The 14410-nt window shown below is 39.6% G+C and overlaps 1 protein-coding gene across 1 annotated transcript; it reads left to right on the forward strand.

Moving 5' to 3' along the window:
* Nucleotides 1-523: 523 nt before the first annotated feature.
* On the forward strand, nucleotides 524-11712 carry LOC139918859 (high affinity cGMP-specific 3',5'-cyclic phosphodiesterase 9A-like). The gene is made up of 14 exons (XM_071908389.2): nucleotides 524-611; nucleotides 2613-2762; nucleotides 3463-3508; nucleotides 3598-3700; nucleotides 4654-4793; nucleotides 5762-5821; nucleotides 6059-6236; nucleotides 7470-7592; nucleotides 8411-8503; nucleotides 8947-9014; nucleotides 9109-9211; nucleotides 10306-10410; nucleotides 10794-10940; nucleotides 11620-11712. Exons 1-14 carry the CDS (start codon nucleotides 524-526, stop codon nucleotides 11710-11712), a joined length of 1497 nt encoding a protein of 498 aa, XP_071764490.2.
* Nucleotides 11713-14410: the final 2698 nt, after the last annotated feature.

Below are 14410 nucleotides of genomic sequence, written 5' to 3' on the forward strand. Positions count from 1 at the left end.
GACTAGTGACTACACACCCTGCATGCTAATGAGTTAACCAGCTAGAGAGCAGAAGACCCACCGGATCGATTGATTCGTTCCAAGAAAAAGTCAAAGTGGCGTTGCTGCTTGTGGCCACAAACTACCGTTAGTTGGGTTAGTAACGTTGGCCGAGTTTTCCTTTACTTACTGTAATACTTTACACTATTTGAGCCCCGACGTTAGCAGTTACTCCTCAAGTCCTTTCAGTGTCTAGAGGCCTTAGCTGGCAAATGAAAAGTCATTCATAAGACTTAACTAATACAATAGTACTGTTTTGCCATAATAAATCTTAAAATGTCCCATGGCAGACGCCGTAGCCTGTATTAACTGTGATGGAAAACAGCGACATCTGCTGGTGGAAGTGAGTAACAAAGCCCTTCAGCAGGGAGATGGGTGGGCTCAGTGTCACTTGCAGGTGCCCCATACATTTAGTCTTTACATTGAAATATCAAGGCCACACATTTTCATTTGTGGATCATATCATGTCCAACTTGACTCCAGGATGACAACAAAAATTATTTATTTTATGGTTAATGGGAGGCTGGAGCAAGCAGAGTTTCAGGCCGATTGTTCCGTTGCAGATGCCAAAGGTAAGAGGGCCCATGTTTTCTATTGCTGTTGATTTGCATTGGACCGTGGGAACTGTATTATGCTGTCATCATATTATTATTTGATTGAAACAGTGCAAGAACTGCATTTTCATCTGTCATTTTAAAGGAATAGTTCACCCAAAAATGAAAATTCTGTCATCATCTACTCACCCTCATGCCAAATGAAACACAAGTGAAATTTGTTAGTCCATATAACACACAGGGAGGTTGCCAGCACAACTTGGTAGCAGCCTTCTCCAAAACAACTGAAGTCAATGGGGACCAGTTCTTTAGAGATCCAAAACAAAAACAGCCAAACAATCACACTATGAATAGAAAGACCTATACACCATTATTTGTTGCAAATCAATCAGCTGTAGTTAAGATTTGCACTAAATTATGGTGTAAATATACTGTAGGTCTTTTTGGAACTCTGGCATGAGGGTGAGTAGATGATGACAGAATTTTCATTTTTGGGTGAACTATTCCTTTAAATACCTAAATCATTAATGGAAGCACTGAAAAAAGACAGTTAACGTTTGTCTGTGAAGCCATGTGAATGAGAATCAGAGCAACATGCCATGTGTGAGACAGACTGGATTAGATGCAACGCAATTATGGAGCCAAGGAGTTGATAATGATTGCACAGTAATGAATGCTGCTGTCTGATGTCTTTCTAGCCTCTTTACTGTTCACCTGTAAGCTGGTCGTCGCTGTGTGAGGAGCTCCGTGTGGTTTTGACAGCTGCTCAGACTGAAGGGCTTCAGTCTGTGTGCTGTTGTCATCTTGTGACAGTGATGAATAACACCATGGGGCGATTGGGCTCTTGGCCCCCTGTATGGGGCCCTTGACCTATAAAGAGGCCAATTATAAGCGAATGGGATGAATAAAGGGATTTGTACTTAAATAATATCCATTTTGGGGCTAAAATACGACCTGATATCCATTACTCTCACTTAATATGGGGACAGATGTAGCCTGGAGGTTAGAGGTTAGAGGTTAGAGGTTAGAGGTTAGAGGTTAGAGGTTAGAGGAGTGGGCTTGGGATCAAATCCCAGACTGGCTGAAACAATCTGAGGGGGGGATGTGACGAGGAACTACTGTTTTCTTCTTCTTGTTTTGTTTCTTCATTGTATTTTTATTTGGAAATCAGGAGGCATTTAGAAACACAAAAAAAGATTCAAGACATTCACATTTTTATTATGATTATAGGAATAAAAAGGAGCTACTGTTGAGGTGTTCTTGAGCCAGGCACCTAACCCCCAAGTGTCCTGGATAAATAATGCTTAAAAAACACAGATAATTGAACATTATCAAGGGTGTTTCCTGATGAAGTTTTTCACTAATTCATCTGGCATTAAGTCCTACTGTGAAATTTTGGAGCGTCCTTTCATTTCACTTCGGTTCATTGGTGATTTCATTGCTTTGGCACATTTGTTCAGAGCAGGGTTCAGAGGTCAATTCATGAATGAACTCGTCAAATCCAATTCAACTGAGGAACTGGAATTTGAAAAAACCTGCAGGAAACAGAATTAGAATTGAATTGGAATTTCAGGAAGTTTAATTTAATTCAATGCAATTCTGTGAAATTACATGTTTTTTTTTGTTTTTTCTTCCCACATATCTGAGATTCCACATAGTGTTATATATCATCAATACTGAATATCATAAAATGTTAAAGGAACCTTTCAGCTGGTACTTGATGCAGAACATGTAATGGTGATCCATACATTATGACAGAATGTGTTGAATTTGTTGAACTGTCTTTTATTTGATTCATAATGTTTTGATTTATAATGTTTAGAGTCGAGACAAACTCTCTTAGAAGTGGAATTTCATGGAATTCAGTTCTGTCTCCTGTTGTTCCGATTCAGTTCACATTCTGTTTCCTTACAGCTGGGAGACTTTCACATTCACACTGCAGGAGCTGAACTGGAGTTTACAGCAGTCTCAGTTCAGACCCTGGTTCAGAAGTCTCACAATCCCTATCTCTCGTCTCAGATCTGTTCCGGGCGGCGGCGGAGGCCGGGCCGCACGACATCCTGAAGCTGTACAGCAGGAACGGCAACATGGTGAACATTTCCCCTCGACTGGAGGCCAACGATGTGGACTCCTACTACCAGCTGGAGGTGGTGGCGTCAGACCTGCACAGTGAGAGTCCACCACAACGAAGTCTTGCATCATCTGAAACAGCAACAGTCTGGTCTCTCCTGTCTCTGTCTGCAGTCAGCTGTCCAGTACAGCAGAAATGCCAAAAAAATGATCTCTAAATAATCCCTACCTGAAGTTCATCATTCAATTAACCTGCCTACTATCCATTAAAAACAAACAAAACTGGTTTTAATTCTGTGCTAAATTTCATTTTGCAAGGTCACTTTTCTCAAAGGATCGATATCTCATTTTTGTTTCTTTATACTTTATTGTGTCATTGTTCCATATATTCATTTCATATTTACATTTCTGTCTATAGACACATTTTAATTTTTACAAATATTTTGCATACAGTACAAAAGAAAAAGATGGGGAAAAAATCATTACATCTAATTAATTGAAAATATAAAAGAAGGAAAATGGATGAAAGAAGGGAGAAAAAAAACATAATTGCTATTTGATGAAACCAAATATTGGAGGGGATCCTTTACCATTCAATTATCACTTGTCATTCAATATAAAAGAGAAAAAGGTAATTTTTTTCTTCTTTAACTTATACATATAAAGTAAATATCTAATTTTTGGAACCAAACTCTTTATATGATGTGATTTTTACAGCAGTAACTTGCTGCACAGTCGAGGTTCAGACTATATGATAAACCCCGTGATTAAAGCTTTGAATTTTGTGCTTTTTGTCCAGATGCAGGTGTTGCCGTGCCGACAGGGCTGGCCAGCGTGGAGAACAGGTACGTGCGGTGCCGGCTGCTGATTGGCTGAAGCGTCTCGATGGTGAAAAAAATCCCATGATTCTCACTGACAGGCTTCCCTCCTGCAGGCTGCATCACCTGGAGAGCAAAGTGCTGGAAGACGCAGGGAAACCCCCGGACATCGTCTCTGAGATGAAGAGCCAAGTGGAGGCTTTTAAGAAGAAGCTGCAGGTTCGTCTCACACACACACACACACACACACACACACACACACACACACACACACACTCACACACAGAGGCACAGATACATACACCTACAGTAACTACTTTCATGAATACAATACATAAAAGCAGTTTCTTTCATCCAACAGACATAGACACACACATATTCTCTCTCTCTCCCTCTCTCTCTCTCTCTCTCTCTCTCTCTCTCTCACACACACACACACACACACACACAAACCTCTTTATCCGTAACCATGGAGCACTCAGCAACCGCATCCCTATTCTTTTCCCTCTGCGTTTACCAAATTTCACCGTCCACACACAAATTTGATACATTCATTCATAAACAATTTGGGACTATATATAGACGGCCCTACACACACACACACACACACACACACACACACACACACACACACAGGCACAGATACATACACCTACAGTAACTACTCTTTCATGAATACACATACATAAAAGCAATTTCTTTCATCCAACACATAGACATAGACACACACGCACACACACATTCTCTCTCTCTCTCTCTCTCTCTCTCTCACACACACACACACACACACACAAACCTCTTTAGCCGTAACCATGGAGCACTCAGCAACCGCATCCCTATTCTTTTCCCTCTGCGTTTACCAAATTTCACCGTCCACACACAAATTTGATACACTCATTCATAAACAATTCGGGACTATATAGACATATATAGTCATACACACACACACACACACACACACACACACACACACACAGAGTTGAACATGAAAACTCATTCATATAAACTTAAGGAAGCTGGAGGTTGGTCAAACATACACACACATACACAGAAAGTTGAAGATACATCTGAACAAAGCAGGTTTGTCAGACACACACAGTCAGTGATTACTAATGAATGTAAACTTTCATTCTTTCAAACATTCATCTTTGTCCTCTCTCCTTCCCCGGCAGAACGTGGAGCGCCTGAGCTGGCTGGGTCTGTTCAGAGACAAGAGCGACCAGCAGGCCAGGCTGTCCCCCAAAACCAAGAGGACCCAGCAGACCGTGCAGGAGGAGCAGGAGCAGGTCCGCCGGAGGTTCCTCCACATGAGGTGAAGGCTGCTGGGTTTCTGTCAGCAGTAATGTTGCGATGAAGCGTTTCAGCCCAAAACAAGATATTCACCATTTCAATAAAGTGGCATCTGCTCTTGAAACATGATGGACACGTGTAGTCAAAGCTAATTATGCCTCTTTTTAAAGGACAGCATGCAACTTAAGTCTCATAAAAATCATAACACAAGCACAGACTGTTTTCTCTCTGTTAGCAGATTGCAGTTTTAGCAAAACAAACATTTCTTGGACGCAGTAAGATTCTTATTGGTGGAGTTAAACGCTTTGGTTAAACCTCAGTGGGCGGAGCCAAAAATCACAGTTTCTAGCTAAGTGATGTTAAACTGAAAAAGACAAGAGGTAAGAGAGGAGGAAGCTAATATTATGAAGCCTAGCGCTCTGCTGCTAACTGAAAAAATACAGTCTATAAATTATCTAGGTTAGCTAGTTAGCTAGCTGACCTTCAAGTTCAAACTAGCCATACTAGCCTATAGCTATGTAGGTAAGCTAGTTAGCTAGCTGCTGACCTTCAACATCATGATGCCATGGACAGGAATTAATGGAAAAAAAAGAAGCCATTTCTATTTTTTTATTTATATTTTGAGTTCCCTCTTTTCAAGTTTGCCAGTTAGCTAATTTGTGGTCTGAAAATCTGTGGTTCTTTGGCTCCGCCCACTGAGGTTTAACTCAACCAATCAGATTATTCTGCTCTGTGTCTGAAAAAAAGGGAGTAGAACTAAAACTACAATCTGCTATATTTTATAAATAGTGAATGAGGAACTTCAGGTAATGATTTTTTTTCCAAATGGTGTTTTTTTCCACAGTATAATGTTTTGGAATAAAACTGTTCATTTTTTGATCAATCATCAATCATCATATTTCTAACCATTATTTTCTAACAGGTCCTCTGCTTTTTAACAAAAATATTAATACAATATTAAAGGGATCAGTCACTTCTCTGTTACCGTAGCTCGCTGCAGGTGACAGAGGAAGTGAGAGAACACCTCAAAACCCCCGTTTTTGACAACTGGTGAGTACACACACACACACACACACACACACACACACACACACACACACACATACATTCATACATCACACATATTCCCATACATAAGTTCACACATAGACATACACAGTATTTTCCTTCACACAGGAGACACACACACATTGGTGCACTCATACACAAATGGGAAAACACACACACACACACACACACACACACACACACACACACACCTGTAGCTTGTCGCCCTGGTCTCGCCAGGCAGTGGGAGGAGGCGGAGATGATGGTGCTGCTCCAGGTGATGTACACGGACCTGGACTTCCTGACGGCGTTCCACATCGAGCTGGACGTCCTGCAGAACTTCCTGTTTGAGGTCTACTGCCACTACAACAACATCCCCTTCCACAACTTCCAGCACTGCTTCTGCGTCACTCAGATGGTGAGCTGAAAGCCACACGCTAGCCATTTTATAATGTTAGTTCGTGAGGTGGAATTCACGAGTTTGAGTGAGTGTGAGGGGACTAGAGTTACATTTTGGAATCACATCTTACAGTCAAGAACCCGCCAACACATGAAAACATCTAAAAGAAAACTTAAAAACTGTGGACCAGAGGTGGGGACTCGAGTCACATGACTTGGACTCGAGTCAGACTTGAGTCACAATTTTAATAACTTGAGACTTGACTTGATGCATGAAGAGAAGACTTGAGACTTGACTTGACTTGACTTGGGTTCTGGTGACTTGGGACTTGACTCTGACTTGTACTTTGATGACTTGAAAAGGTTTCTAAAGTCTTGACTTGAGATCTTGTGTTTGTGTAAATGACTTAGATTGAAAGTGATGAGATTTGTTCCAGCAGACGACTGAATTTAAATTCTGTTTTCTGAATTTGTATGGAATGATTGAATTTATTGAAGTTGAAACTGATTATAGAAATCAAACTCATGATGCTCTTACCAAGTTTTTATCCTATTAAAACCATATTGCATTGAAAAGTACCAGATATTTAGTTTTCTTTAAGATATTAAATTGATACTGGACTCTTGATTTGTTCTGACTTGACTTGCTGTTCTACATTTAGACTTGAGACTTGACTTTAATGACATGGACTTGACTTGGGACTTGACTTGGTAATCTACATTCAGACTTGGGACTTGAGCAAAGTTGACTTGGTCACACCTCTGCTCTGGACAGAATCAGAATGATTTTATTCACCAAGTACAATAAATGTAGAGGAATATGTCTCGGTGACACAGGGATAACTTCAAAAACCTCTCGACTTCTAAAAGTCCTGAATCTTCCATTTATTGCTGATTATTTAACATGAAATATGATACGGCTCCATATGAGGTGGCAGCCTGTTGCGTCAATCATGTTTTTTGTTTGAGACATTTTTTGGGCGCCATAAGGCAAAGGGTCCGTCCAAATCATTCCCACTTTTCACTCCATCACATGCATTTTAATGAGTTAAGGGAACTAACAGCTTAGCTTAAATTCCTTGATAGAAACATTAGAAGCAAGAGATAAAAGCCAGGGAGAAGAAGAAGAAGAAGTGGTAGAAAGGTTTTTTGTCAAATAACAACAAAATTGAAGGCGGGAGAAAGACCAAAAGCCCTATGAACTCCACTTCAGTGCCATTAGTGATGTCTGTATATGGGTCTCCTTTGGCAGATGTACGGACTGATTTGGCTGACGGACCTCAGGAATAAAATAGACAGAGTGGATCTGTTCATCATGTTGACCTCCGCTCTCTGCCACGACCTGGACCACCCCGGCTACAACAACGTCTACCAGGTCGGCTCTAATCCTCTGTCACAAGCTGCTCTACACCGGTAACATGAAACAAGGCTGAAGTGCTACTGCTTTAAAATCATTTCATTAAGGCAGAACGTCTCTGTTGGTGCCGTTTGCCACTACTTAAGATCTATGGCTGCATGTACCCAGGAACCAAAAAGTCTGATTTTAAAGTCTGATCTTCTCATGAACAACAAGGAGAAACCACATGGAGTTTTGCATGTTTAGAAGAGAAGATCCCATCTGTGACACAAACAGAAACAAATCCAGTCTGTTGTACCTGAGTAAATGCAGCTCGGTATGTAAAAGATTGTGAAACTGAACTGGCAGAGTTTAGTCATCTTTAGTATTTTTTATCTATATATATGTTTGTTTTTTTTTTTTTCAAGACAAAACTGAAAATCCATTTTTAAAAACAAACCTTGAAAAATGTGAAAATAATTCTGCACACTGCAAATAAAAGGCTAGGACAAAAAAAGTTTCTTTAGTTCAGAAAAACGAATTTATTGCAAGTGAAAAAATAACTAAATGTACAAAGGAACGTTTCAGCTACATGCTTCCATCAGTGCTCTGAAAACAAACCTTTAAATGATCATTTCTCTTTGCTCTCAGTAATGTTAAAAGGCTCTACTTGTAGCATTTTTAAAAAAAATAGATCATTGTCAAATTAAATTGTGATACCATGGTATAAAATAAGGTAATATAGGCCTAATGTAATGATTTATTGATGTTAGTAATTCTACACGCAGCATCTTTAATTGTGAGCTGCGAGTTGAATTTGGTTTCTGAATTGCTAGTTTTTTTCTTTCCCCTGACAGATCAATGCTCAGACTGACTTGGCCCTTCGCTACAATGACATTTCACCGCTGGAGAACCACCACTGTGCCATCGCCTTCGGTATCCTCTCCAAGGTATCCAGACAGCCTCAGTCTGTCTGCTAGCTGCCACTGTAATAGGGCATAAACATACAATATATATATATACTTCCATTACATGTTAAAGAAGCAAGGTCCATCACCTTTTCAAACATCCTTTTAATGTTGATGTTTTTATTTGTTTTATTTTAACTATTTTATTTGCTTGCTGTATGTTTTGTCCTATGTATTCTTTTAATTGTAAAGTGTATTGGGACCATGCTTCATGGTGATTCTGCACTTAAATAAAATTGATTGATTGATTGATTGATATGCTTCTTCTCCCATTGACACCCATGTATTTCTGAAATTATATAAAGTGTTTTAACAGATCTCAAGGGTCATGAGACTTACTCAACTCATAGAAAAGCATGTAAGTATTCAAGTAATAAAACAAAAATATCTACATTTTTAAGGCCTAAATTGCTTTCCTCTTACAGCCAGAGTGCAACATATTAAAGAACCTGACCAGCGAGCAGTACAAGCAGATACGAGGAGGCGTGATCAAGTAAGACCGGAGCACTCAGTGTGATCTTCATGAACTCAGTCAGTTCCTTCATGGTGACGCTGGGCGGCTCCTTCATCCTCTGATCCGTCTTCAGGTGCATCCTGGCGACTGACATGGCGAGGCACAACGAAATCCTCAACAAGTTCAAAGTCACGCTGCCGGTGTTCGACTTCAAGAACAAGGAGCACAAGGAAGTGGTAGTTACACACGGAAACCTTTTGTAAATTGTTTTCTTTGTAAGGGTATTTTCAATCACATTTAATCACTAGTCAGTCGCAGATTGGAGTTTTAGTTAGATAAACATTTTCCAGAGGCACAAATATCTCACTGGTTGTATTAAATCTCAGTGGGCGGAGCCAAATAGACAATTTTTCAGAGCCAAGTTAGCTAAATGGTAAACTTGAATGACAAAGAAGGAACTTTGGTAAAATACAAATATATAAAAATACAAATGCCAATGAATGCCATTCATTCATAACCATGACATTCATGATGTTGAGGGTCAGCAGTTAGCTAACTATCTTACCTAGATAGCTATAGGCTAGTATGGCTAGTTTGAACTTGTAAGGTCAGCTAGCTAACTAGCTAACCTAGATAACTTAGTATGATAGATTGTATTTTTTCAGTTAGCAGCAGAGCGCTAGGCTTCATAATATTAGCTTCCTCTTCTCTTACCTCTTGTCTTTTTCACTGAGCTTCAGTCTGAAGTTACTTAGCCAGAAAAAATGTGGCTCTTTGGCTCCGCCCACTGAGGTTTAACTCAACCAATGAGCTTGCACCTGTGTGGTAAATAGAGCTCAACAGTGACCGCCCACTTTTGAACGGCTCCGGTTCCAGAAAGTGAATTTCCCATTCGTTCCTCATGATGAATCGTGACCATAAAACATTTGATTCGGAGCAAAAAAAATAATAATTTGGAAAACGGAAAAAAAACAAAAAAAAAAACCCTTTGCCTTTTTTTCTGTTTTCCATTTATTTTTTGCTCCGAATCAAATGTTTTATGGTCACAATTCATCTCGTAGTTGGTTGGCTTGCTTCCAGGCTTAAAACTCTTTATATAAGGATTTTCTGAAACATCAATGGAGGAATGAAGGGGAAATTCACTTCCTGGAACCGGAGCCGTTCAAAAGTGGGCGGTCACTGTTGAGCTCTATTGACATTTCAGAAAATTCTTATATAAAGAGTTTCCCATTTTTTTTTGCTGGAACACATTATTTGTTATCTCTCACCAAATTCCTATACAGTTACTGTGCTTGTCATATGAAGTGCTTCTGCTTCTGTGTGTTTACAGCTGATGAAGATCATGGTGAAGGTGAGTGACATCTCCAACGAGGCGCGGCCCATGGCTGTGGCCGAGCCCTGGCTGGACTGCCTGCTGCAGGAGTTCTTCCGTCAGGTGACCCGCGACTTTCCTCTCAATTCATTTTTGAGTTGTTTTTTTTACAAAATGGAAATATGTATTATAATATACTTTGGAAATCCTTCATATGAAGACTTTTACTCCAAAATGAGATGTCCAGAATTTCTACTCCTACTCTGCCAAAATGATCAGTAGCACAACGTTAAAAAATGATAGTACTTTTTATAGTGTAGTACATAACTTAAGACCTTAGACTGACAAAATGACACTTTTACAGACTAGATTGTGTGTATTTTAGAGATTTTGGATTATAAACTTCACGTAATCACTGTTTTCCAGAATGGTTATATAACGTTTTGGAATGAAACCCTTGATAGGGAATGTGGAGAGCATCTTCCTCTTTTGTTTTTTGCCTGCAGAGTGACACAGAGAAACTCAAAGGTCTTCCGGTGACGCCCTTCATGGACAGAGACAAGGTGTCCAAGCCGTCTTCCCAGACCAACTTCATCCGCTTCGTGCTCCTGCCGCTCTTCACCGAGCTCACCAAGCTGTTCCCCTGCCTGGAGGTACAACAGTAGTTTCCCGTTGCACCAGTACTATGCCGAGCCTGAACTGGGCCTATGGGTATGGTACAATATGGTACATCTGGGTAATATTAAGGTTATGATTATAGCATAAGCTAGATCATGGCATGCAAATATCACAACTTGAGAAATGAACGTTGCGGTCTACAATTGCAGAAATGTGGTCATATGGGCACTGGAACACAAAAACACTATTTTCCCCAACTTTGATTGAAAGAAACTTTAATCGTTCCATGGGGAAATTATAGAAACCCTTGTATTAAAAGAAAAATCCACCCTAAAACACCTTTTCATACTACTAGTGATGTACCTTGCATTTCTGGGCCCATTTTGTGGTTTGCTGGTGTATTCCCGCAAAAAACTGGACAAAGTTTGATATCAGAAAATGTTTCAGCGATCTAAAATATCAGCGGTAAAGGTCTGGTTCTCGAAAGGCATTCTGGGAAACGTAGGAAATCACTAACTGAAGTAGAAGTAGATGAGGCAGGTTGAGGGAAAGTGGGTTCACCAAAAAAGTAAATTACAACACTTGGAATGCAGTGGACATCACACTGACTTTTCCTTTAATAGCCTTGTTTGATGTGAACTAGGAGATCGGGGAAACTTGTGAATGAATGCTACTTATTTAAATGAATGGTTCTCCTGTAATGTTGTTGTGCAGCAACATATTCTGGAGCCGGTGCGAAAGGCCCTGGAGTATTACTCTGACCTGGAGAGAGCCGGCCAGGAAGACGCAGGAGCAACCAAACCATGAGGAGGAGGAGGAGGAGGAGGAGGAGGAGGAGGAGGAGGAAGAGGAAGAGGAAGAGGAGGAGGAGGAGGAGGAGGAGGAGGAGGAGGAGGAGGAGGAGGAGGAAGAAGAAGAAGAAGAGGAGGAGTCCGATCGAAAGCATTTCCTCAGCAAAGATACTCACTCCAAGGATTATTTTAAATTCCAAGGACCCCCGTAAATGTACATTAGCCGACAGACCATCATATAGATACTCACTATATTTAGATTTTATCCCATGTGAGAAAATGATTTAGTAGAGGATTGTATGGTAGGTGGGAGAGTAACAGTTGTAATAGTCGTAGTCTCGTTTGACATGTTGGTGTGTGAAGAGTTCATTTCCAAAATTCTGTTGAAAAGGATAAGAAAATTATTACCTTAATTATTCATCAATCAGTTTCTCTAGACTATACATGATAGTCTGTCAAAGTGTTATTTTGTAAACCAAAGACTCTTAAAAAGTGCAATTCTTTCTAGTACTTTGTTTTCACTTTTTGCAATCACTTTTTTATAGTAGGTGTCCCTTTTTCATTTTGGAACACAACTCTTCATATCTTGCAGTTGTGAATAAATTGTGAAATGCTAATAGATTAATGACGCCCTGAAAGTCATGACTTCCTTTTACTTTATTTATTTAGGAAATTGTTGCCATTTCCTTTGATTGTTGTATGATAATCAATAAAAATATACTTTCCTGCTGGGTATCAAATTGTGTTTGGAGTCGATATCAAAACCTTTAAGTATTTACTTGGTTAAAGCAATGGTGGCCAACTGGACTATTTTTAATAATCGTGTTTATTTTAATAGTTTATTTGGATAAAAGCATCCACCAAATTGCATCAAGTTGTCAGTGTGAACTACAGTATGTACGCTTATATAATTAACAAGAAAAACAGATGCAATCGAACCGTCTTTATTCAACATCTGAACAAGGTAAATTGCAAAAATTAAGTGTTTTCTGCATCACTTAATTAACAAATCCAAACAAAAGTGCAAGTATCAGTTTTCTGTACTGGTAATGTATTTGATAAATATTTAGAATTAAAAATAAAAAATAACTAGGGCTCAACAGTAGTGTATTTCAGACAAAATGATATAAAAAAAAAAAAAAAATGCCCACAAACAAATCTTCAATATATACACACACACAATTATTTTCTTCAATACATTCTCTTGGCATTTAAAAACAAAAGTTGATCATTTGCTTCAACAACGAGGAGGAGGAGGAGTGAGTTTTGGGTTCCTATGCGTTTTTTCCCATTACAAAATTCCAAACTTTTTCCAGACTGTATTTGAAGATTTTGTTTGGTTGGCAGTAGGATGCAAGCAGCTGGGAAGTATGATGTCAGCGAGGCCACATCACTGGAGCAGGAGATGATTCTTCACAACAACACAGATCACAACAGTGGGACTACAAATACAGAAAGTGTGTAGCAGGAACTGAAAATATCTTCCCATGCGTTTTCAGACTTTTTTTTTTGTGTGCAATTTCCCTACTTTTAAAAGCCGGAAATGATCACACTGATTTTCCATGATCAGCATTTTTTCAGATCTGCGTGGAAATCCTGTACATTGGCAACACAAAGGACACTAATGTAGTTCTTTATTTTCCTTCATTAGATGCTTCTTCCCTGGAATAGATTTACTACAGCAACTGCCTGACTTCTGTCTCCAAGTCTCCCTGTTGGAGCAACATTTAGCTTTTAGTGTCACATACAGTAGAGTGCCAGTATTACTACATCATTGCCGGTTCAGTTCAGTTTAGTTGATGTGCAGTCAAAGTAACAGGAGCATAAGTACCACTGGTGCTAGGGCTGGGCAGTGCTGGAAACGTTTTCCATGCAACACCGCTAACGGATACGTCAAATTCCTTACTGCTTCTAAAACGATACTCTTTCCGTTACCTTTTGAAGTTAAAAGAAGGCAAATTTCATCATGTGAAAGAAACAACTGAATTTTCTGATGAACTTGTGTACAAAGAATCTGCGTATTTCCTTTAAACAAAAGGAAAACTTGTGTTCTCATTTCAAGAACTCAACCTCTTGAGGCTTTTCGATACCTTTTAAATTAATTCAAGCAGCAAAAATCCCTACAGTATCGATGATTTTTCGATACCCAGCCCTAATTGCTACAATAAAAATAACATTGATACAGGTTGCTAGAGCAACATTTAGCTTTTTAGATGGTAACACACAGAGGATTGTACCAGTATTAGTATGGCATTGTCAGTTCTATAGCGTTCGTGTCTAGTCAGAGTAACAGGAACAAGTCCCATAGTACCATTGGTACTTAAAATTAACATTGATACAGGTAGCATAAACATAAATATGGCAGCAACACATAAAAAAATAACAACTGTTAGTCCAAATACAAGGTGCAGCAGTCCCCAACTCTCCAACACGTCAATAAAATCAGAGGTATAGATACTAGATTATACAATAATATCAGTTTCCCCCCAAAGAGGTGCACCTGCGATCCTCCAGCACCCTGCCATCCTCCGGCACCCTGCCATCCTCCGGCACCCTGCCATCCTCCGGCACCCTGTTTTGTTAAATCTCACAGCTGATCCCATCGTTCAGAGGATATTGTAGCCTGATCTTCAGACTGAATGGCCATTTTGTTTCCACTACATTATTTAGTCTGACATCGCCTCCATGTTAGCCGTTTTCTGTGTGTGTGTGTG

Source organism: Centroberyx gerrardi, chromosome 21 (assembly GCF_048128805.1).
Source record: "Centroberyx gerrardi isolate f3 chromosome 21, fCenGer3.hap1.cur.20231027, whole genome shotgun sequence".
NCBI lineage: Eukaryota > Metazoa > Chordata > Actinopteri > Beryciformes > Berycidae > Centroberyx > Centroberyx gerrardi.